This window comes from Echiichthys vipera, assembly GCF_963691815.1.
Source record: "Echiichthys vipera genome assembly, chromosome: 19".
Lineage (NCBI taxonomy): Eukaryota > Metazoa > Chordata > Actinopteri > Perciformes > Trachinidae > Echiichthys > Echiichthys vipera.
In genome coordinates, this window is record NC_139844.1 from 21,436,367 (window position 1) to 21,461,071 (window position 24,705).

The 24,705-nt window shown below is 40.4% G+C and overlaps 2 protein-coding genes across 2 annotated transcripts in view; one reads left to right on the top strand and one right to left on the bottom strand.

Annotated features, from left to right (window-relative positions):
- LOC310962270 (MAM domain-containing glycosylphosphatidylinositol anchor protein 2) overlaps positions 1-24,705 on the top strand; it is a gene marked incomplete at its 3' end in the record, with an annotated part of 180,361 nt that overhangs the window by 38,181 nt on the left and 117,475 nt on the right. The window contains exon 2 of the mRNA XM_083934673.1: positions 23,459-23,598. Coding sequence (XP_083790799.1) covers positions 23,459-23,598 — 140 coding nt within the window. The remainder of the gene's footprint in view (positions 1-23,458; positions 23,599-24,705) is intronic.
- On the bottom strand, positions 107-13,831 carry LOC310962142 (low choriolytic enzyme-like; the record flags this gene model as incomplete). The annotated part of the gene is made up of 7 exons (XM_083934525.1): positions 107-248; positions 359-440; positions 519-697; positions 2,020-2,137; positions 2,248-2,394; positions 2,488-2,550; positions 13,810-13,831. 7 exons carry the CDS (start codon positions 13,829-13,831, stop codon positions 107-109), a joined length of 753 nt encoding a protein of 250 aa, XP_083790651.1.

Sequence of the window (24,705 nt, forward strand, 5' to 3'; positions counted from 1 at the left end):
GACTGGAATCTAACCGTTTTATTGCCCGTTTTATTGACATTATGACATGGTACTTAACATTAATGTTAAGTATCAGGTCATAATAAAAACATAATGCAGCAATTCTCTATTCGAGGTAATTCCAGCACTTGTAGAGCTTGTTGATTCTCAGAATGTCCATTTCGGACAGCTCTTCTCTCTGTCCGATCGGAACAGAGGAGTCAGGGAAGGGAATTATGGTCTCCGCTAGATTCTTTCCAAAGGCAGTTCTACAAATTGGGACAAAGATAATGACAATCATCAAAAATAATCTTTTGTTTCTGGAATAGAATTAGGTTCTGCATTGACTTATTTGATTTAGTAACTTTGTTTTGTTTACCTTCCATAGTGCATTACAGAGTAGTAGTCATACGGAGTATCGATATTATTTGAGTCCTTCTTTTTGAAGTTGTAGACAACATCTGGTAACAAAAGAGATCAATAAATGGCTAACAGGCTGTGAAATATACCAACCATGAATGGCGCTGGGAGATGCTTACGTTCAATGATGTTTTCCCAGTTGATTTTGATGTAGTGGTCACGGTCACTTCGAGTGTGTTCGTGGTAGAAACCCAGCGCGTGCATCAGTTCGTGTTGGATGATGCCTTTGCGTATGCAGCCATACCTCTGCAGTGACACCACCTGCTTCTCTCCAATACGACCAAGTAAGGAGGCACAGCTAATAGTGGAGAGAGTCAAAGGCATGATTAATATGCAACATGCAACTTGACATTTGATTAACACATTCATGTTAATTTACATTATCAGTGACCCTGTGTGTACATGCTCAAATAATTAGCTTTCTGATTATGTCGGGGGAGTTCTTTTGCTGTTAGCATAGCTGGGAGCTGAGCCGTGTGCTATTGTGAGGCTAAGCTATAAGTTTAATCTTGTTGGTCAATTTGGGCTAAATGTTGTTTCAAGGTAGAGAAGTCAAAGAGAGGACTGACAAATGTTTGCGTAGCATTTCCAAAAACTAAGGCCTAATCCACATATAGAAAGGGATATTTACCAGCCGTGACATTGTTTGCTGATATTGTTTTCACCTTGTGAGTCTTTGTCTGTGTGTCATCATGGCGAAATAATAATAGTTTTTATCCGTGCTTCCGACTGGCTAACATTTTCGTCTTTGTGTTATTAGCCAACATGCATGCCCTTGTTGGTTTGTCATGCCCCCGACAAAGCTTTAATGTGTTTTTGCGTTTCCGTTTTTTTTTAAAAGTACTTAAAAGAAAGACTGATGCTGAAAGATGCATGTTGCAGCTTTAACCGCAGTGCATGAACAGATTATGAGACAACTGCCCTGTGGCAATGATATGTAAGAGACCCCTCACCCCTCCTCCATAGGAGCAAGAACCCCAGACTGAAAAAGATGCAAAATGACAACAGTCATAATAAGTCATTTTTCATGTACTTCGTTGTGGTTGTTTTGCATCTCTTTTTTACCGTATTCTGTCTCATTTTACTGCCACTCTTTTGCAGAGATATACTACATACTAGAACACATAAGATGCAGAGCTGTCAAACTGATCTAAATGATCAGCCGATCAATAGCTATGCTCTATTTGAATGGAATCTTGCTGATGTAGCCCTGGTGTGCCCTGCAGCTGTGATATGAAGAAGAGAAAAAAGCAACAAAACCAACATTGGATTGGATTTGGTTTGCAGGCAGTATTGGCTATGATAACATCAAACCGAGGCTCTGACCCAGGGGCCCTCTGATGCCTCCTAGGCCTGTGCCCAGTAGGCCTGTTCAGAAAGATTGTTTTGAGAAAGCTATTATTCACTGCAGAGAGAAAGAAATACTTGGAGAATTGCCAATCCTGCTTTTGATGATTGAAATTGCAAACTATTCCAATTGTATCATTTTTTGATGGACCACATTATGGCCACACATCAAGTGAGTGTAGTATGTTAACCCTTAACAGATGCATTATCCGACACTAACACTACTTATACTTCTGTTCTTCTACCCTCCACACACTTTAGTCATTGACTCACCCATATCTCGGTTCCAGGCTTAAGTACGCCCTCTGATTACTACGTGGAATGAAGCTAATGCAGGTTTTGGATTGAAAGTCTTTCAGGGCACTTAAGATCTCATTCCTCTCTGTGTTGTCTGCGATTGTGACAAAAAGAACATAATCTGTTACATCACATGCAGTTTGTGATAGAGACATTAATAGGCTGAATTCAGTTCCACCGCGTGGTACAAAAGTCAAAACCTACCATACTTGTCGCTCAAAAGGAAAGGGATTTCCACATCCCCGTTAGCAGACTTCTGCCACAGACAGCTGTATGCTTTATTCCAGCATTTCATAGCATTCCTGGTTTTTGGAAAGACCACGTCTCCTTCCAGCAGAGAATCACTAGATCCTATTAGAAGAAAATAAAAAGTGCATTTTAATCTAACTGGCAGAACAATAGGTGTTCCTATGTTGTCCTGTTATAGCATGACTCAATACTCACCATTGTTCATCCTCAGAATAGTTGCAGTGAAGTCCTCCAGGTCATAATTATCCACTAACACCTCTAAACAGAAGCAAAGCAGAATCCAAACAGCTCTATTCTCAAAATGACACAGTGTTACACCTGGTAGATTTGGCCTGTTAGACAGGGCTGCAAATACATGCAGTGAGGTTTGGTTACTTACCATTATCACCACTATGATCCTGTGAAAAAATAAACCCTTTTACTCTATTTTATGGTACTTAAACTCCAGTCTCATGCAGTGATTTGAACAAAGATAGACAATGGTTTGGGTAATGTGTCATTCATTTCATATAGTGCATGCAAGCTGCTCAACACTATATTTAGTGAGTTATTTCTTACATTGCCATCATGAGCATCACAGAGGTACAAAAGCAGCAGCAGAAGAAGAGAAACCCTTTTCATTTTTGTCTGAAGGTTCCGGCGCTTAAGATGTCGCTTCCGAGACTTCGCTCTTGTCACCGGGGACTGATGCTGAAGCCCAGTCGGGGCTGAGTTTATATGCAGGCTGTCAGGGTGTGTCTGTGTACAAAGATTAGTGGTAGGTGTTCAATGGGCTCTGTCTTAAACACACTGCTGATGGGAGTGCCCTGGCCCACTGTTGCCACACAGGGATAATCTTATTCTGGGGGGGATTACAATGACCACGGGCTGCTGTCCACTCGCTTAGCATCAGATTTCAGATGGCCTTTTTAACCAGCAGGGGATCTGGCCCTGTCCCTAAATCCTATTCTAAAAATAACAGATACATCACGTAGAACAAACAATGCCATATTCCTGTTAAATGGCTTTAGGCAGTGAATTGAAGTGGTAATTGATCTTTTTCAACAAAAGGGCATAATTAAAGACTATTTGAGTACTAAAATGAATAAAGAAATGGGAAGCATGGTTTTATTATGTGGTGTTTCTAATTAGAGCTAAAAATATTATTGAAAGATAATGCCAAATATTTATTGGTTACAACTTCCCAGATATGAGTAATTTACTGCTTTTCTTTGAGTAATTTGGGTTTGTGTTTGGGTTTAGGTTTGGACTGATGATCAGAAAAAAACAGGAATCTTGAGGTGTCATCTTAGGCTTTGCGAAAATGTGACGGGCATTTTTTTACTACTTTATGACAATTGATTTGATTCATTGAGAAAAATAACCCATAGCAGCCCTTTTTAAAATAAACCTGGCCTTTTCACTATATCTTTAGAAGAAGTAGAACAATTACGTAGACACATGCTTAATGTGACCAGAATATGCACAGAAGACTGTGTAACAATCCTTGAGTAAATGATACAAGTAATTGTTAATATAATGATGAGGGGCTGTAAAATGGCTTTCTTTGGGCGGAGAATAAGAAAGAGAGAGATAACAGAACAAATAAATCCCATACTCACAAACATCCTCTGCAGCTGTGGTTACATAAAAATCCAATCTTGCTCATACCATATTTTCACATCAGTATCTCTTTGATTAATTGCAAGAATTTTCTCGCCTGGAAACCAGACGAAGCTCCTGAGCTCATGTTTCATTTGCTCTGGCAGGTATGTCTTGCCCCTTTCCATTCACACAGATTTTCAGTACACTGGGGAAGCTTGTCACAACTGTTTATCCCATGTGGGGCGGGTTTAAGATGAAGACTGACAGAGGAGCGTTGTAATTACTAACGTAACTAGCTAAGAATTTGGAATTTTGTGAAAAGGGAGTAGAGACTACGATTGTGGTAGGATTTCTTTGTGCTGAACTGCTCCACCGCTCTGAACGTCTCTATGGTTTAGAGCTGCTCTGCCGTGACTCCCCTCACTGCAGTGTATTTCTGTTAGCCAGCGAACTGTATTTTAATATGCCAAAGAGCAATTTATTTCTCTGTTTTTTGAGAACAGCGTTTGCTTTCTGATCCAAGTATGAGCACTTAAGAGCCAGATCACTAATAGCTCCAGTTCTACAGATACTATCCGTGCAACTCTGAACAAAAACCTAATTCCCCATTAAACTAAACAGCCACTGTGGTCTTTACAACCCTTTAGATTGCGCAAGGAGCCTTTTAGTTTACACTGGGTGTGCCCTATTGTTTGTGCGGCTCCATTTAAAGCGTGTTGTTTCAAATGATAATAATGGCTCAATTAGTGACTGGCTGTAAAGTCTCGGATTCATTACTGAAGCGCTGCTGCTGCTGCATCAGTGATGAATTCAGCCGGAAAGAGCAGGCCTTGGCCACCAGACTGTTATGAACAAAACAAACAAAAAAAGAACTAGCCTTCTAAAACTCAAAATCCACAAATGGTTTCATTAGAAAGACGAGTATATGGATTTAGTGGATGCCTCGATAATATATCATCGGCTTCCAGTGTTTAGTGAAGACGGATGCTGTCTGGCTTCATAGCTCCATAAACAGTTTTAGGATCTGATTTTGCATGTCAAGGCCAGCAGCTTCCAACAGAAATTCCATCACTGCAACCTTTATATGATGTGGTCCTCCACTGTACATCACAATAATGTGGCATTTATTATCTGGGAACAAAAATTGCGCTGTGTGTGTGTCTGTGTGTCTGTGTGAGTGAGTGAGAGTGTGTGTGTTTGTGGGCGTCTTAAAAGTGCAGTGTGTGTGAACTCCATTTACTGCAAGACCAATAAAGCCCTATGGATTTTTGTGAATTTTACAACGTTTGCATCATGCATTTTGAACAGGCCTGGGTATATACTGTATGTGTGTGTGTCTGTGTGTTCAATGTGCCTGTCCAATTCAGGTGAAGCGCGTGGGTGCACAGGTAATCCATTTTGTGTTTTGGAGACACAGCACGGAACGGCTAATGCTCAATGATGTATGACCCATCCATTCGGTTTTTGCTCTGTTCCTAATGCCTTCTCCAACTGCGGGGGGAAGTTGATCTTATTCAACGCACTGTCATCCCAGACCTCCCCACAAAAAAATAGTATATGTTGTATTTTTCTCTCCAAACATCTGCACTTATTTGAGCCGAGGAGAAGCTTGAGAAAACAGTTTTCATATCATCAGACTTCCCCAGTGTCATATTTAGCTTTATTTTTCCATTCCTTTCAGTTTTTTCTTCCTACACGTTTCTGTTTGATGAGCTCAGTGGACGTAAACCTCAGCTACGATTTCAAAGTCAGCGGGGAACAGCATTTAGGTTGTGTGTTATGTCTGTAATTCCACACAGATATGGTTGTTATGGTTGCACTGTTGAGATATATTTTAAACGCATCACACATCAGACAGAGGAAAGCGGCAACGTCTGTTTTACATTCGGTAAAGGGATCTAGATTTTCTCAAATTTGAAAGCAAAAAAAATCCTGCCACCAGACTGCACCCATATTCACCAAATAACGTTGTTTCATGGTTCAACACCCCAGAATGTACTGCCACCCTATATTGCCACATCTGACATTTTAAATGGCATAATTTTTGTATGATGGGAACGGCATTGATGCAGTACAGATCAGATGATGATATTGTTTGAAATGTTGTCATCTACTTATAAAATATAATATATTAATAATATAACATATATTTAGGCTGTTTAATAATAGGATTTGAAAGAATTACACAAACAAAAAAGAAGCATACATTATATGTGTTATATAATAACAAATTTGTTATGAAACTATTACTTGATTGATAGATTGATAGATCAATTAATTATTTGAGTAATTTTTTAAGCAAAAATGCATTTTCTGATTTCAGCTTCTCCAATCCGTAAAAAACTGACTATCTTGTGGTTATAACCATAGACTGTATAAAATATGGATGTAGTTTCCAAAATGTCAGCCGTAGGGTTTTTCAAGAGCTATTTGAGAAGCTCTGGTCGTCGCCATCTTGGCAGCTACAGACGCCACATGCTCCCCGCTAATCTACCCCGTGACGAGGGACTCAGCCTCCCGCTAACCCTAGCCAAAGGCATACGGTGGCTGCTAGTTCAGGTTTGTTTTGCTACGTTAGAATCCCGAATCCTACTATTCCACCTCAAACATCTTTACATACCTACAGTTTGCCAAGAGTGACAGTAAATTCCCTTTCTATAATTTTAATAATCGCAATTAAGATTGGGATGATTGAAATGAGTGACGTGTAAGCATACTGATACAGGTGAGTAAAGTTAGTTATCCTTTTCAGTCACCCTGGCCGTCGAATGGAATAATTCAGCACTGTTCAGTATTGCCTAAATCTAAATAAACTATGGCTCATGTGTTTAAAAAAAGGATTTTCTTACCTGTGACTCTGACATTATGGAGGGTTACGTATGGAGCGTATGTCGGGTGCGTGTATGAAGCGCGTGCATCAGATGTCCGTGCTTGTCGGATGGTAAGAGATGTGTCAGAGTTGAGAAGATGAGACCTGTGTAGACTCAACGATCACCTTTTTTCTAGGTTTCCTGCCTACTGAGCCTTCAACCATGTATAACATGGAGTCTAAATATAGAAATTGGGCATTTTTACATGGGGGTCGATGGGGATTGACTTGCCTTCGGTGCCAGCCTTAGGTGGCCATTTGAAGAACTGCAGTTTTTGGCACTTCTGCTGTTGGCTTCATCTCTTGAGCCCTGGGGATCGCTGCTTGATTTTAACCTGATGTGTTGGAAAACAAAAGACACTTGAAGGCATCACATTTGACACTGGAAAAACAAATATTTTCTACAAAAATGACTCTGCAGTGGAATCGATAATTATGAGGCTTAGTTACAGCCCCACACAAGATGGTAAATATATTTGTCATTTCACTGTGGCTTAACAGTACTGCACAAGTGGGAGGATTTGTGTGGTGGAAGGAAGTGGCGCAGATGGGGAGTTTTGGCACATTGTTCCCAAACTCCAAACAGTGATGTCATACCCTATTAGCCCTAGAGTACATCTCTGTCTTTTTTCTCTGACACTACGTGGGCAGCCAAGGACAACAGTCAATGAGCAATATCAATTTACGTAATGGACTATTAAACAACGTGCTTAACATTTAGAATGGCTACACTGGTGTTCAGTGGGAGTGTGTGCCAGGAAGTTCGCTGCCATGATAACCACCCTGTGAAATGAAACGCATTAGAGTGTCTCTGCTGCCTCTTACTCACTCTAGCTCCTTCTCCTCCTACAGTTGGTTGTGTCACTCGACGCAGATGCTCTGCTTACTCTTCCTTCTCTCCCCTTTGACTCTGCTTGTAACCGCACGTCAAAATAACAATCAACTTTTTTTTTACTCTGCATTCATGTTGGGCATCCCCTGTGAGCCAATTCATTATGCATTTGTTTTACATGCAAGCCTTCAAATAAGGCAGATCCTTCTTCTCACAGTAACTCACAGTATTGGATGTATTTGTTTTTACTCAGGCAAAAATCTTTAAAGTAGCTCTGTCTGTCCACCCCCACCTCTTCGTTCTCTAAACTGGAGTCAATCTGTGAAGGTAAACATCTTGTTCGCACTAATTGACATTCAGACAAACAGGAACAGATATATTGAAAATGAACACCATCTTAATTGGTGTGAATTACCAGACTTGTAAGCCGTGCGAATAGTTAATTAAATCAGGTGTATTATTGTAGCAATGTAATTGATTAAGCCACGATCCAGTTGCACAGTCCATTCAGGGAACAATTGTGTCTGATGGATGAGGTGTCAGACGCTTTATGAGGCAGATTGGAAACTTGCATACTATGAAACATTTTTGCACTGAGTAGGTAAAAAGGTAAAATAAACAAGAGAACTTCTTAACTTCTATCAGAGCTTTTCTGGTCCAAATGGTTTAGTTGAACAGATATAATAGTATTTTGGTAATTCCAAAACTGTGGTTGGTTGTTGATTTTCAACATGATTCAGAGAAAAAAAAACTCACACTTTAAATTGACAAAACACATAATCATACAGTACATAAGCATCCCGCCCAGTCTGGGTTGGTTGCCACAAACCCAACACATGCTTTGCTCAAGGGTTTCTCAAAAACATTCGTTACACAGCGGTGAGGCGCTGCTGTTGCCTTTTCCAACATGTTCCAAATCAGCCCTCAATGTTGCCACTCTGTCATACGTTTCCTCCATCCTTTGCCGTTGTTTGCCGTGACGGTGGCTTGTACTCAGGCTCGATAAAAGTAATCCGCTCGCGGAAGCCATCACCTTCCACAAAACCGCAGCAAAAAACAGTAGATTCTTTTGTGGCTCTGTCCTCTCATCACCGCGCACCGACTGCTGTGAGAGACACTCTCTGACACTCTGTGTCACTCCTCTCCTCTAACTTTAAAAGCACAAAACGTAACCTATGCATAAGTTGAAACAACGAGCCCATCCAACTGTTCAACGAAGTAACATGAGGGTAAGAGAGAGAGAGAGAGGTGCTTCTGTCTGAAGGTGACTCATAAACAGGAACCTGTCTTGAATTAATATCTGGACATTTAAGGCACCAAATGACTGGCTTTAAAAATATAAATATATCATTTCCATGACGCTATTTAGTCAAAAAGGGACTGAATCATGATGTTGCTGTGAGCTACGCGAGTAAAAAAAACCTGGAACTCCCGTTTTTTTTTGTGTTTTTTAACTAAGAGTACTCGAGTACTCGTTCGTCAGGTAATGCAAGTATTGGAATATTGAATATTGACTGAAAACGCCCGTCCCTAGTAGTACCCTAGTAGCTCGGGTCATCGGGATTGTGGCTGTGCCTAACTCCTCCAAACGACCGGGCTAATCCAAAAATGGCCAGAGTGGTGGTGCGTGGATGGAGGTGAGGCGGGCTGAATGAAGCCTGCAGTTATTCTAGCTTCCCTCTGTGAAGATGAACTGGGAAATTGGTTACACAGACCAAAACCTTTTTTTTTCTAGCTAGTAAACAGGTAGTAAACATGGATTTTTAAGCTGTTTTTATGGCGTTTATTAGAGCAGCTATAGTATGACAGGGAGCAGGGGAGAGGGGGGGGGATGACACGACAAAGGGCTGCAGGTTGTATTTGAACCCAGGCAGCTGGACTGAGTCCATATACGGCACACACTTCATCCAGTGAGCTACAGGCCGCCCCCGACCTGCTTATTTCTGCTGTCAAGTTTGGCATTTTAACATAGCAGCTCTATGGGGATTGACTTGCTTTTGCAGCCTGCCTGAAGTCCTGGTTACCGTTTCAAAGCAACACAGCGCCTAAGTACAGCCTTACAAAGCTGCTTACATGGCCGCAGACTCTTCTGCAATCAGCCGTGTTGATTTTAGAGTCAACTGCCTTGTGTGAGTGCAAAGAACGTGACATAACACCATTGGTGCAAAATTGTACCTACTGGGTTAACTGTGATTATATGTTTTGTTGGTGTTTGCATAGGTTCTCTTTACATTAGTCACAATGCAGCTAATGGGTGGTGACTGTTAGTGTACAGCTGATTGTATCAGGTTACACAATGCAGGACTAAAAACCTGTTAACCATGTTCAAGAAGGATTTTTTTATTAAACATTATACATTATTATTTTTATAAACATTATTCTTTTGGCAGTTTTCAAGCCTTTATATTGTTGTTATGTGATGAGCAAACTACCGGAGGTAATGGGGAATCATGAGCACAGTATGAAAGACATTATTGAAGTTCAGGAGATCTGTTCTAAAAAAAAAAAAGCACCATGCTTGTGTGCTGTAGTGGAATGGTTCTTCCAGTCGTGAGTTATTATTATTGCTTTTACTGAAATTACGCCCTAAAGGCATATGAAATCAGATTATTCTCTTGTTTAACTGATCTTTCAAGAAGGATGTCAGTAATTTGGACCTAAATTATACCTGTATTTGAACATTTTGTTACATTGTTCATTTATTTTGAACTAAAATACTGTACAGTATTCAATTCAATTCAATTCAATTCACTTTTATTTACAGTGCCAAATCATAACCAAAGTTATCTCAGGACACTTTACAGAGTAAAAAACCTTCCCTATAACAGGCAGGAACAAACAGACCCAGCTCTGTGGAGGACGCACATCTGTCTGCACCGGTTGGGGAGGAAGAAAAGGAGAGAAAGAGAGAAAAGACGGACAGATGGACAGAGACAGACACACTTCCAGTAACTATAATATTATCTATAGTTATGTGAATATGACTTATATGTTATGGCAGTATATAACAAAATAAAACAAAAATACATACAACTCAATCCAAATGCACACGTCTTTAGTCGAAGAATAATTTCACACTGTAAACAGTTCATTTTTTTCAATTTGGGTTTCGGCTTTTCCTGTCTCTTAATCTTCTTCTCCTCCTCGGCTTCTTTTACATCCTTTAAATGCTCTAGTCAGTGTATAGCGCTAGCTTACTTACGTTTTTCACCCCCAAATCCCCTAATGAGGCTTTAGGCGCTGCTATTTTTCATCTGCATCGTTTCGCTTGGCTGTATTTAACATCACATGGAATAAGCACCCTTCAGTTAACAAGACTCAGTGGGAAAATTCAAATTCATTAAATCTCAAAAACTCTCAGACCCAAATTAATTTGCACAAGGCCGCAACAGTTTGTGATTTGTGGTATTACAATATGTGCTTAGTCAGCTGGTTAAGATTTTGGGTGAAGTGCTGCAGGGTAGGTAACTTGAACTAAATAGCCATTTCCCAGGTCTGTGCTGCTGATATCGGCAGACCTGTAGCCCTCGTTTCCAAGAGTGTAGCTCAGTGAGAGATCTCTAAAACCCATTTCCTGCCTGGCTTAGAATAATGAGGTGTTAGAGCCTGCTGGCAGGGCTTAGCCGCACACCTCCCCAATGGAAAAGTTATGGATGGTATATATACACACACACACACGCACACACACACACACACACACACACACACACACACACACACACACTTTCTCTCTCTCTCACACACACACACACACACACATACACTCAAAGACATGGATATATGCCCCCTGGAGGTGTTATGGATAGCTGCATATTGCAAAGCCAGCCAGCAGGCAGCACTGTCAGCCAGCCTGCACTGTGGGCATTGATAGGACAATCAGTTCACTCTGGTGTCTCCACAGCCAATCATAAGACAGTTTCTTGGCGGGAAGCACCCAATCTTCAGAGTGTTGCCAGATACTCTATCCTCAGTGAGCTGTTCCTGGCTCACTGCTAGCCAACCATAAAGAAAGCTGCTGCCTTGCATCAGCCAATCGTGTGAGTGTTGGCCAGAGTTAGGCCTATCGACCGAGGACTGCTGCATGGTTACAGCCAATCTGGGCTTTATCCTTCCCTACAGATGTCCGATTAGTGTTGTTTAGGGAAATCAAACTGCCACAACAGGCCCACTATGCCAATGTGGCAACATGAATGGAGCGACTGGGAGAATGGGATAGGAAATAACCCACAGAGGCTTACTTAACTGTAACACCGTGATACTCTGGTTGTTATACTTTGTCAGGGAGTGTTGTAGTAATGCTGGTAGGCAAAGTATAGCTTCACACCTCAGCTTGATGACCTTTCTTCATAAAATCATGAGCTAGCAGGCGCTACTTAACTGTCGAGGCCCTTCTTAAATGAGATTCTAAATTTACCAGCGTGTACTCGTAAAGGCCTGGAAGTTTATTCCTCATAAACCTGCACTGGCTTACACGATGCCAAGGACGTGTTCAATGATCTTTGGTCATGGTCAGTTTAATGGGCTTATAACCCTCCGGCGCCTTAAATAGACATGGGCATTAGATCAGATGATAGTATAGAGGTTTTAGTTTTACTCAGGCTTTCAGTTTGTTGCAACATTTATCACTTGCAGTAGCAAAGCAAAAAGTGCTAACAGCACCTGAAAGTAATTCCAGAAGTAAACAATGATTATTCAATTAAACAGGCTTTATATTTCCTGCACTTCCCTGTTTTTATGACCCTTTTTAATGCAAACTTGGCAGTTTTTCCTTAACTTTGTGCAGCTGTCAGCCTTTTTTCTTGCACCATATTTGAATATATTTAATATGCACAGATCTTAAAATAGCTATTTAGTTATAAGAGAAGTCAGTTTTAAATTATATTAATATGTAAATGTTGAATTTTGTGAATGGTAACAACAGATTGTCCTGGGAAAGCATAAAGATTAAGACCACACTTTTTTGTAATAGAAAAAAAGAAAAAAAGCACCGGTTAATTATAACATTAAGGACTGCATTCTAATTAAGGGCTTATTCCAGGCTCTTGTATGGTGCATGTTAACTCACTGGCATGGTTTACCTAATCAACTTTATTAGTTAGGCCCTTGCTTTTCCTGTCAAAATGAAGGAAAAAGGAAAAAGGTCCATTAATCTATTTCAATGTGAAAGATTAAAAAGAAAAATAATCTTTCTCTTTCTTTAGCAGTGCTTGTTTGTTGAACTGAGTAATATTTACAAAACAAACAAAACTATGATTATTTCTTTATGGTCTGTGTTTCAAACACTTCTGCTCTTCATTGTAGTGTTAAAAGGTCCTGTGCATGACAGGTAACTTTCAAGCATCTCACTGTATCTGATGGAGAGTGTACACGAATGATTTGAAGGTGAATAGCAGGTCAGATTTTCTGTATCAATAAACTGATTACTTAAAGGTCCCATATTGTAAAAAGTGAGATGTCTATGTTTGTTTTGTTTTTTACTATAAAGCGGGTTGATGTGCTATATACACTGTGAAAGTATCAAAATATTAAATCCACAGAGAAATGCACACAACCTGTGTTCAGAAACTGTGCCTTTAAACAAACTGTCAAGACTTCTCTACGGTTGTGATGTCACAACAACACTATATATATAGATATAAAATCCAATTACAGTGCGGTTACAGTCGTTTCCAGGCTGGATTTTTTCTGCAGGGTGAATATGAATATATTCTGACAAACAGTGTGAGGAAAAGAATGTATCAAATAATGTGTTTTTGAACCTTAAAGGGTGTAAACGAGGTTAAATAAAAAAAAACAAATACAGGTATATGTATATAAATTAGAATAATATGGGACCTTTAATCTAAAAAAAGGTAAAAATCATTCATGAGCAAATCTTTGTCATTTAAAAAAAAAAATACTTTTTCAAGTTACTGATCATCAAAACTTCTAAATGAGTTTTCTGTTGATTGACAAACTTACTGTTGCAGCATGACTTTGAATCATGAACTGCAGTTTGACTACGAATAGTAAAACTCACATCGAAATGTAGGAAATTAAATCTTGCAAGGTTATATACTCAAAGTGCTGGTGTTACATTTGAAAGGACCCATGAACAGTGAACACAATATGATGGATTTAGTGCATTGATTGAGTCTGTATGCTGTATGTATGCATTTGCTAAGGTAGAATAAACCTTCAGTGTTACTTTAGGTCCATAATGCCTAGTTGCTTTAGTTGCTTTGATGCTTACGTTGCGTGTAGTCAGCCGGCATAGCTGTGTCACTGGGGCTTCTCCCTGCGTGGCAGCTGATGTATGTTTCAGCACCATGGACAGAGACGGGAACATCACAGCACTCCTGTGAGACAAAAACCAAAGGACCTCTGATTTTCTATACTGAGAACTTCACACGTTTGCTTTGGAGTAAAAAAAACAAACAAGTAATGCCTCAGATGGAACGAGGCTTGTCTGTGTCATTTCCTCAAGATGGTTCGCATGACATAAAGCTTGCATGAGCATAATAGATGCAGCTGTATGCAGTCAAGCTCCATAACCTCCTGCTGGGAAGTACCGTAATGTGGGAGCTAAGATGAATCTGTCCTCTAAATCTCCCCACCTTCACCCGCCATGGCTATCTCTCTTTTCTCTCTCCTTCTCAGCAGGGCTCTGGCAGGTTCACACTGGCCTAATTTTAGAGTAACAAGGTGTGAGTACGCCAATGTGTGCGCATGGGTATGTGTTTGTATGGCGGTGTGTGTATCCTATAAATAGCGCCTCTTAGAGCCACAGCTGTGCAACGTTTGTTTTGTGCTCTTACGGTGTTCCGTGTCCGTTGAATGATCAGACAAACGAACCCGTCCGCTGCGTTAATGAGCCATCTCGACTCAAGTACCCAATTTATAACAGTAAGCTTCGGATTGTCCCTTTGTGTCACAAGACGACCACCTGACACGTCTCTCTTTGATTGTAGTAATGATGACCGCCTTTTTCTTTCCCCCGCTGAGCTGGACAAACATGTTGTTGTTGTTTTCTGTGATGCTGCATTCTTGTATGAATGTGTGTGTTTGTTTCAGCCCACGCAGTGTGTCAGATGATCTGGGCTGATCTATACAGAGTCTCATTTACAATAACAGTGTAAGCCCAGGACCGCATGCAAGTGCATTACAGTGTGTAATCAATAAGCTCTGACAACCTGTGATGTAATAATATGCATGTGCTGCTGGCAAACCATTTCTAGGCCCTACACACATGAATGATCCCATGGATGAGTTGTTTCTCAATTATACAGTAGGAAACGCTGGGTGTAGTGTAAGCTTACACTTTCTAAAGTGTAAGGCGTGGGGAAAGAACAGCAAATGATTTTTTTTTGTGACACCTTTGGCAATGGACAATCTTTACTCTGACTCGGAGTTAAAACCCATTGAATTCACCCTGATATAACCAATGCCAGTGGTGTGCATCACCTGCTAGGGCAAAGCCAATGCTGTTTCAAACCATAGCATGACTCATGGTCTCCTTTGATATGGGTGGGTGTGCTCTGCTGGGGTATGAAAGAAGCAGGATACTTCTAAACTCGTTCTGTAATACCCACTATATGGTCTCTATAGATGTATTATGCAGTAGGATTGACACAAGTTGGTTAGTTTATTAGTTGTCCCCTAAGGGAAATCATTTTCCCAGTCATTTGTACTCTGTCATCATTTTTTCACAGGCTTTTCTGACCAACACCATTTGTAGCACATACAAATATTAGGCACATACATATTTCAGAAACACACACATACAGTTATACGATTGGGGGTACAGGGAGACATACATTGTAGCATAAATTTATCTGCAAGGTTTCGTTTTGTTGATAATTTGGATGGACGAGGGGATAAGGCTTCTGCTGAAACGGGCTTTGTTGCACCTCATAGTACTATACCGTCTGCCAGAGGATGGGAGTAAGAATTAATGGTCTAGTGGGTGAGTAATGTCCAGGGTTATTGCATGAGCAATACGTGTGATGGCCTTGTTGTTGAGTCCCTGTAGATTTGGGGTGTGCAGACCCATTATCTTAATGGCAGTATTGTTTTTTCTGAGTCAGTCTATTGCAATCTTCTACATAAGCATATTCAAGAAGCATGTGGAACAGTACAGTAGAAAGAGTTGAACAATGCTGTTGTACAAGAGGAGGAGTAGCTGGGGGGGGTGGGGGGGCATGAAGTCCTTTTAGTTTGGGCACTGCTGACAGTCTCTGGTTTCCAGATGCGTACGGAAACTGTATTGTCATCTCAACTGTAGTTTGAAATGACGGCTGCTGAAGGTGTGCAAGAACACAACCTCACAGTAGATCTGGCTGGGTCGTACGGTATGCTACCTTTAATCTTAAAGCTGAACTTATCAATATTTTCGTATTAATCAACAGACCAAATGGCTACAGGAGACACGGTCAGCTCTGGGGAGAGTTTTAAATACTACTGCTCATTTGAGTTGGGGTTTTATGCCATGCAACTTTACGGTTTAGGTTTAGTCCCTGTGCTCTCTTAAACTTTGTTTCCAGTGACAGCAGGCCCCTAATTTCACTGACACGAGCTCTGAGAAACCCCACTGTGTGCTGTCTTGTCAGCACCAGACGAACAACAAACATAAAGGTGTCCAGCTGGTGAACATTATGGAGCATTTGGCCACTAAAATGCCAGATATGTCACTCGGGAGCTGGCGGAGACCAAAACGGAGCGTAAAGAAGAGTCAGCGAGCATGTTTGCCTTGACTACACTTTAAGATGCCAATATGTCAATGTTGTGCTTAAAGCCAGACATGTACAGATCATTTATAGCAGTTGAGGCAGAGCTACAAATGGTATGTAACACAGCAGCAAAACCCTCAAACGTGTTAACTCACAGCTATATTTATCACTTAGGAAATTATCAAGTGAAAGTGATAATGAGGCATCTTTGCAGAATTTCCACTCCCTTCTCTTACCATTAAATTCTTCTAAATTTATCTCACTTACTCGTTGCCTATGGCCCATTTGTGGTGTGTAGAGTTTATTATTATCATCCTCCAGATCACAGTAATCCATAATATACAAACAGATAACCTATCAATAATGTACTAATGATTTGTTTATGATGATTTCATGATTTATTAAAGGTTTGTAGGTGACTTACAACACATTTGTTGTATGTTATAAAAGCACTTGTTAATGATTTTAAAATATTTATAAATGTTTTGGTGATTATTAGCTCATTATGAACTAAAGGCTTTCAAATGAAGTGTTACCTATTATTATTTTTATTTTTTTATCATTATGAATAAATAGTTGAATTCTTCAGCAGCACTAAGTATCTTTGATCATTTGAATATACTCAGGGGGTTTGCTGCCCCAGTTCCACGTGGTCTGGTGTGACCAGTAGCATATGGTGACTAATGTTAGCAAACATTACACAGAAAGAGAAGGAATTGCAGTGAGTACAACCACGGCGTGTGCACTGTCTGCAAGACTTAATCTGTGTTATAATTCTTTAATAGAGCAGAGATGTGCATAAAAAATGTTATGTTTTGTGTTAACAACAACAACAGAAGTCGGTTGGAATGGATCAAACATGTTAAAGGTGTGTTTATTCTCACTCATGAAAGCAGAGATCATATGTGAAAGTGGTTTTAATTAATTAGCAGTTTGACCAATATTTTTACATCTAATATGACTGGTCATTCTTCTTTGACCTGCTTAATAATGCTGAACTCATTCTTGTGTTATCTTTGAGATGTGCTATGTTGTAAACTGCACATTGGCAGATTTACCCTACAGCTGGACCTGTTTCCCCAAAGTCCCTTTATGACAAACTAGAAGGTTATTTTCTTGGAGCAGAATCGATAATGACTTTGGCTTGATAACAAACTATTATTTTTGAAATTGTTACAGTATGCATATTGCATTTTGTTATTGTTTTTTCCCTTCCGGCTCTCACTATCAGCTCTGCCAGTCTGAGAAGGTGAGTACGGAGCCAGAGAACTAGCAGGAAATGGCTAGTGGTCCTGAGGGGTTGGTCTGAGGACATTAAGCCCACAGTGACAACGAGCCCCAGCTGTTGGAGGTTTTTTTTTTCACATTCATTTGTTTGTCAAATTTAAAGTCTCTACCATTGCCAAGAACCCCCTCTGCCACTCAGGCACTCCAGAACCGCGGTGACAGGGCTGCTTTTAGCCAAATCCAATTTAATCTCCATTGGCGGTGGTGGATAAAGCTGTCTCCATCTCCCCCGACTGAGGCCAAGGAAGGCTAGTCACTCCAGTGGGAGCTGCTCATTCTAGACACACACACGCACACACACACACACACACACACACACACACACACACACACACACACACACATATGCATGTGCAGAGCAAAGATGAAGAGAGATCACTAAACTAACAGTATAACATGCACAATTCTATGTGCAGAGGAAGCCTCTTGTTCTCCTCCTCTTCCAACATTTTCCCTCCCCGTTGTGTTTCTGCAGAGTGGGAAATGATGTCACTGTTATGGAAATAAGATAATGAAATGAAAAAGAAAAGCACATCTGAGACTCCTGCTCTTAGCCTGCAGCTCATTTGCTTCCGCCTTTTTTTCTTTAAAAAAGAAAAAAACCCTTGTAGTTAACAGGAAGCTGCGTGTGTGTGTGTGTGTGAGTGTGCACCTGCAGATGGTGGGGTGAGAAGTGTGGTGCAGGGGAGTGACACTAAAGCCTGAGATGCACATTTATGCTAATTTCCCATCTTAACCCACATGTTCATGATAACATTTGCTCGACATTTGCAACAACGCTGTTTATTCACAAGTGCTTGTAAAACAAATAAACACGTACTCTCCGAATAACTCTGCATTAGTTTGACTGTGAAGATCCACTCATTGATTTTCCCGTGTACTATTTTGCACTTCTCACATGTGTGTGACTGGCGGAGGCACTTCTCACAACAGTGTGACTGGCAGAGGTTTTTCATATGTGAATGCCAATTCCCCAGCCAGCACAAAAAAAAACAAGATCAGAAAAAGGGTCTAAATAACATCCAAATGTGCAACCGGCAGAATTGTTTATTTCATCTCATGCTACTCAACATACAGTGCATGACCGCTCACTTATTTAACATCTTGTACCTTTGCTCTGGGCAGAGGGACAGAAGAAGGTGCTGGAGGAAAGCTGGTTATTGATCAACTGACCTTAACCTTGTTTTGTAACTCTTGAATATAACGTTGAAAGATGTTTGTAACATTATAGTGGACTGCTGGGGGTAGATTTATTGTGTGCTCCTATACTCTGGATACTTAAAATACATTTAGATGATAATACTGTGGATTTTTTTCCCCCACTAGTGGGGCTATGGAGCAGTGTTGTGATTTGTGGATTTTGTTTTATATTGTGTACACACATGAGGATGCACAATCACGCAGGCTGCATTTTTCATATCACGGTGTCTTTTTCAAGCTCCTCTGTTTATTGGAAATTGGCGACGGTATTGCACCAACAACGGCAGTGCAGAAAAAGACAGTTAGGTCTGGGTGATATGGCCAAAATCTTCTATACCGATACAGGGCATTTCAAATCTTGATGACTATCACAATAAAGCATGTTTTCTGGAAATTCATTAAATTAATAGTCTATATTAAATAGCCACACGGTAAAGCCTATTTTTGTATACTCTTGTACTTGAAACTTGACAAATGAAAAGTACTGAGTATTTTCTCATTTTTTTAAGAACTTTAGTGCAAAATAAACATAATGTGCAAGGATCAGGCCGTAAAGCATCAACTTAATGATGTAGATAATGCTCAACATGTTTTTTTCCGACATTGTGATAGAAAGTATAGACATTTTTATATTGCTTTGATGATATATATGGATTTTCAATAATAAAAATGCTTTATGAGGAAGAAAATGCCTCAAACACTGAATGCAAACATAACTTTTCTTTGTCTACAAGAACACTCCACAGGATCTGTATTGTAAGTATAATTACAAACTCAGGATGTTTACTTCTTTACTTACTTTCATATATTAAAGATCTGAATGCTTCGTCCACCACTGATTTGTATCTAATCAAGAGTTGCCCCAGAATCCTTGTCTACATAATGAACTTGCATGGGATGTAGTTAAGACGTAAAGCGATATAATCAGCTGTGTCTAGCCTGCTGTGATGGATTCAAAGCTTTGTCTGTAACCCAGGACATCTTTTATCTCAAACCTGTCAGCACGTTGACATCTCCCTTTGTGCAACCCCAAGGCCCAGTGCATTAACGCACTTGGTGTTGTCTTTTCTGAAAATACTATGAGTAGTTACTGTCAGTATCAAGTGGCTTTCATGAGAATTAAACAAACAGGAAATTATGTAGTAATGACGGTGATTTTAGTTCATGCTTTGGGCCAAGTGATCTGAGCCGAGGTCTTAGCTATGCAAGGATGTGTGCGAGTGTGAGAACATTTTGGCTCATTATGTATGCTTAAAGAGAGGGTTATTTGCTTTTGTTGCTGTGAGCTTAGTGTTGTCTGCATAAAGAATAAGTGTGTGTTTATGTATGTGTGTAGCTGTTGCAGTAGCTGCTATAGCAGTTGAAGATCATTAATTACGGTGTTTCCCTACTTTCCTCCAGGACTGATAGTATGCTGCAGGGATACTGGCTCATTGGAGTAAATGGCATTAGTACTTTGTTCGGCGAGTGCCCTGGGGCCTTGTTTCCAAGCCTTTTTTGTTTCAAGTGGCAGCCTTGCGTGAAGCTCCCTTACACTGAGCCTATTTCTCAAGCCCTTATCCTCCCCTATGGAGTTCACCACAAGTGTATTCATCTGCAAATGGAGAGAGGAAGACAATGAGGGGTAAGAGCAAGAGAGGTCCGACAAGGCTTTATGAGTAGCCAGTTAGCATCCGTATTAGTGTTCATACATCCATGTGGCTTTTAGAAGGGCAGGACGAGCACAACGGGGCATTAAGCTAACAAGCTGAATGAGACAAACAGCATGGTTGGTAACAGGGAGGGACAAGTGGTTAGCGCGTAGCTCATGATACACTCGGAGTGTCGCCGCGCTCATTAGCACTGTAGCTTGGATAGAGGTAGAACTGAGTGAGCTGCCGGGGCTGAATCTGCCAAGAGAGGCCCACACAGGAAGCTTCTCCTTAGACATGAAAGGCACACTACAGTCTGCAACTTTCTGCTAGATTTTTATTTGTTTTATATTACAAATTTGTAGTCTTCATCCTAATCATATCCGCTCTCATACCAAACCTCTTCACTAATCATGCAAGTTGGAGAGCAATAAATGCTTAACAGATGCTAGTATAGTCAGGGGTGCGTTAAATGCAAAAGCGCTTTCACAGCTCAGTGGAACTGGGGCGGTTTCCATAAGATGACTCATTCCTCCCTTCTGTTTAACCCCCACCACTTGTGTCCCACTGTTTGTGTGGTTGTCGACGGATTGAAATGCACTTACTGTCTCACAGGTGTTACGAACTAGTTTGGTGTCTGGGTTTAAAGCTCTGGCTCTTATCACCAGTACTTTACCTGAAGTGAGCTTAAGAGGTTGAAAACAAGCGAAACACACATAAGGGCTGTAGAGTAGGTTGGGGTAAGTTTGCCGACCAAGTAGCAGGTCCTTTGCTGGATTAGCGCTCGGTTGTCTCTCTGATGTGGCTCCACTCTCTTCATTTACTTCTCCATTGATTTACTTCAGTCTAGTTTAAGTTGTTGTTGGATGGATTCTTAAAAAACAATAGTCCAGGTGTCCATGGGCCTTAACTGTATAAAAACAATGGTGTGATATGGAGCGTTCTCCAAAACTAGCGTCTCTGAGCAGTATGCGTTCAGTGCCACTCCCACATTTGCTTCCTGTTAAAATGACGCTCTGGCATCGACGTCTTTTATCAAACGAAACGTAACCACATCCACAATGATCTCTCAACATGAAAACAGCCCACAAGATATTTAAAGTATAGAAAAGAAAGGACAACTAAAGAAGTCTAATCTTTAACTCCTAACGCTCAGCTAATGGTGGAGAGAGAGAAACACCAGTGCAGTAACTACAGCTGTGGACAGACAGCTCAGATAAGAGTCATGGCCCGGATATTTGCTGGCTACACCCGAAATCCCAAAAATATTGGCTGTTTGTACCCCAGGGACTAAATTATCCTCAGACCAATAGCCGATGGCCTCCGACATTGCCTTAAGACAGTTACTTGATAATATTTTTGAGTCTTTTGAGAGGATTTTCATTTCCAAAGTGCATTTTGTGTAAGGCTTTGTAATCCAGCCCTTCTGGCATGTAATTAAACTGAGTTGTAATTTAATTCATATATTTTCCCATAGCGAGGAAGTGAGTTTGATAAGGAGAAAGAATGAGAGAAATTACTTGTTTTGCAGCCTACCATCAATTGTTCAGAGTTGGTCCTCTACTTGACACTGAATTTGAAGTATTGCTGCTTACATGGGGTAATTTGGTTAGAATGCAAAGTGAGTCTCACTTTGAATCAGAGTGGAATAAAACGGATAAATGCAAAACCTTACACATAATCATTTTTGGGTACAAAAAGTAGTGAATACATGTATCATTTGACTGGAGAAGTTTATTTACTACTCGGGCTGATGACGATGCTCTTATCCGATCAAAATTCTCGCTGGTGTTGCTTTCATAAGGCTGTGTGACCAATAAAGCATTTTATCCCAGCTGAAAATGCCTGGCACTCATCTTTAAACACCCACCAGATCTTGCCAGAGCACTTTGGAGGCACAGCATTTTTTTTTCAGCTGAGATATCTTAATCCCTCGATTCTTTTGTGAGCTCGTGATACAGCGACAATACGAATATCCGGGGTAGTAGAAAAGTCGCATCAAGGTAAAATACCTGCCGTGGATGAAAGCTGAAGCATGTTGGAAAATAAGACATACAGTATTTACAAATGTACATGCTGAGTCCATTGTAAATGATAAAAAATAATAATAAAACACTTCCCTTAGGACAAAACACGGACGCACTCTGGACGATTTAGTTGATCTGATCTAGAGATAGATCAACCCCCTCCCGATAGATCAATCGATTGGTTGAAGAGTAGGTTGAATTTCAGTTTACCAAGATTTCTTGTGGTTGACTACAGCCATACATACTACTTGGTACTGGGTTGTTTTGGTCAGTACGTTAAAGGTACCATGTACAGATACCCAGCCCTAGTTGTTACTGTAGACGAAGAGAAGATACTGTGCTTAAGAGCCAGTCAGAATACTAGGGCATGCTCATGATGCATAGTAATGTGTAAGTGAGTGTATTTACAATTAGCCTACTTCGTAGAGCGTAAGTGTAGTGCACACTAGTGACATGATTTTTTAGTTATTGTTCTGATACCAATTTACAAACGTGTATAGATAAATACAGCTGTTTTTCCCTGTCTTTCATCTTTGTCAGTGCAAATTAGGAAAAAAAACTAATTTGCTCATCTTGTGCATTAACTAATGCTGCTTACTGAAAAAAAATCATACTTGACTTTTATAAGATTTGCTAAAGATTACAGCATTTTTTAAAAAGTGTTTGACAACACACATGCCAGCAGGAGCCCTATCAGTACCAAATGCATGTGAAAGTACTGATCTTACAAGTTACTTCAAATGAGAACCACATACAGCAGGGAGTGAATCATTTTCCCAAAGTAGCTTCCCTTGACTTTGCATTTGATGTACTAGCGATATTTTAATAAGCTAAACCAAAGTGAATTTTGTAAAAGTGAAATTTGTCAATTTTTCCATCTTTTTTTGGTACAAATGCCTCTGCTTTGCTGGGGGCAGTACAAACCTCACCCCAACGCTTTTGAGGAGACCCAGTCGGTTGTGCTAAACTACTCGTTCCTTCAGAAATGACCAGAATGCTAACACACTTTGTGCCTTTTTCCTCCCCAGCACCTCCGACCGTGCGCATTATACACTCAGGGCACGCCTGTAATGTTGAGGAGGAGAGGCACACGGAGAGAGTCTACACCATCAGAGAGGGAGAGACCCTGGAGCTCACCTGTCTGGTCACAGGACATCCTCGACCACAGGTAAGGAACTCGCTACCTTTTCGTCCTCCCTTAACTGACAACATGGTCGAAAATAGCTATACAAAGGAATCATGGGACAAGATGCTAATTCTGTAGCCTGTCAGTTCTCCTTTCCTCACTCTCCTCCTGCAGCTCTATTTATTCTGTATTAGCACCATTGAGTGGCACACCACATACCTCTGCAGTAAACCAGCTTAAAAGTTTAATCCTTTAATTATTGACGGTTTAGGTTGCATTGTGCACCTGCATGTTGATCATGAAAGCTTCCAAATCTAATGAGAGAGACAAAACAGCCAACATCTGACAGAACAAAAAAACGTAACTAGTGAGAAACAGGCCACCGTGAAGAGAATGGGTCATGTGAATGCACATGGGTCCTCGGCGTCTGACAAAGAGGTTTTCTCAAAATGTTTTATATACTGTTGAGATCTGAACTAATTAGAGACCTTACACCTTTTTCCTGAGGAAAATAGACGGTTCATTTGTTCACCGGCTTTTTCGCTCTTCCAAATATTAGTACTGAATATCTTCTATATATGAAGAGCTCTTTTCCAAAACGAGATAAAACCCAAATTTAAAAAAAAATGAGTTTGAGCCACTTTGCTGTTTACAGAACCTTTTCACTGCTTCATCAGTGTTTCATGCCAAATCGCTATATTTCCTTGTTTAAAATGGTCTCAAGATGCAGTTCCTTTCCAAACCACGACCAGCGCCAAACCTATTTTTAGCCTAAATGCGATACGTCCTCTCGACCAATCAAAATTCAGTGAGCGTTCTATGCGATCCAACATGGCGGCGCTCTGAAGCGGGAGAGTGTTTTGTTTTGTCCGTCCATTCAACATGTTCAGACTGAGCCATAAAAACCATTTTGACAAGATAAATTGAATATTAACCAAATATGTGGGTCTAGGTAAAAAAAACTACCTTTTGGAAAAGAGCTCCTCATATATACAGTATCCATAACTTATAAAAACTCTGTAAGAATAAGCAACAAAAACAACATTTTATCTTTAACTAACTTGATCCACACAGGTATGAATTCAGTCAGTTCTCCCACAAATGACCTGGCCGCCGTCACATTAAGTTATCATATTAATCTGGGCAGGA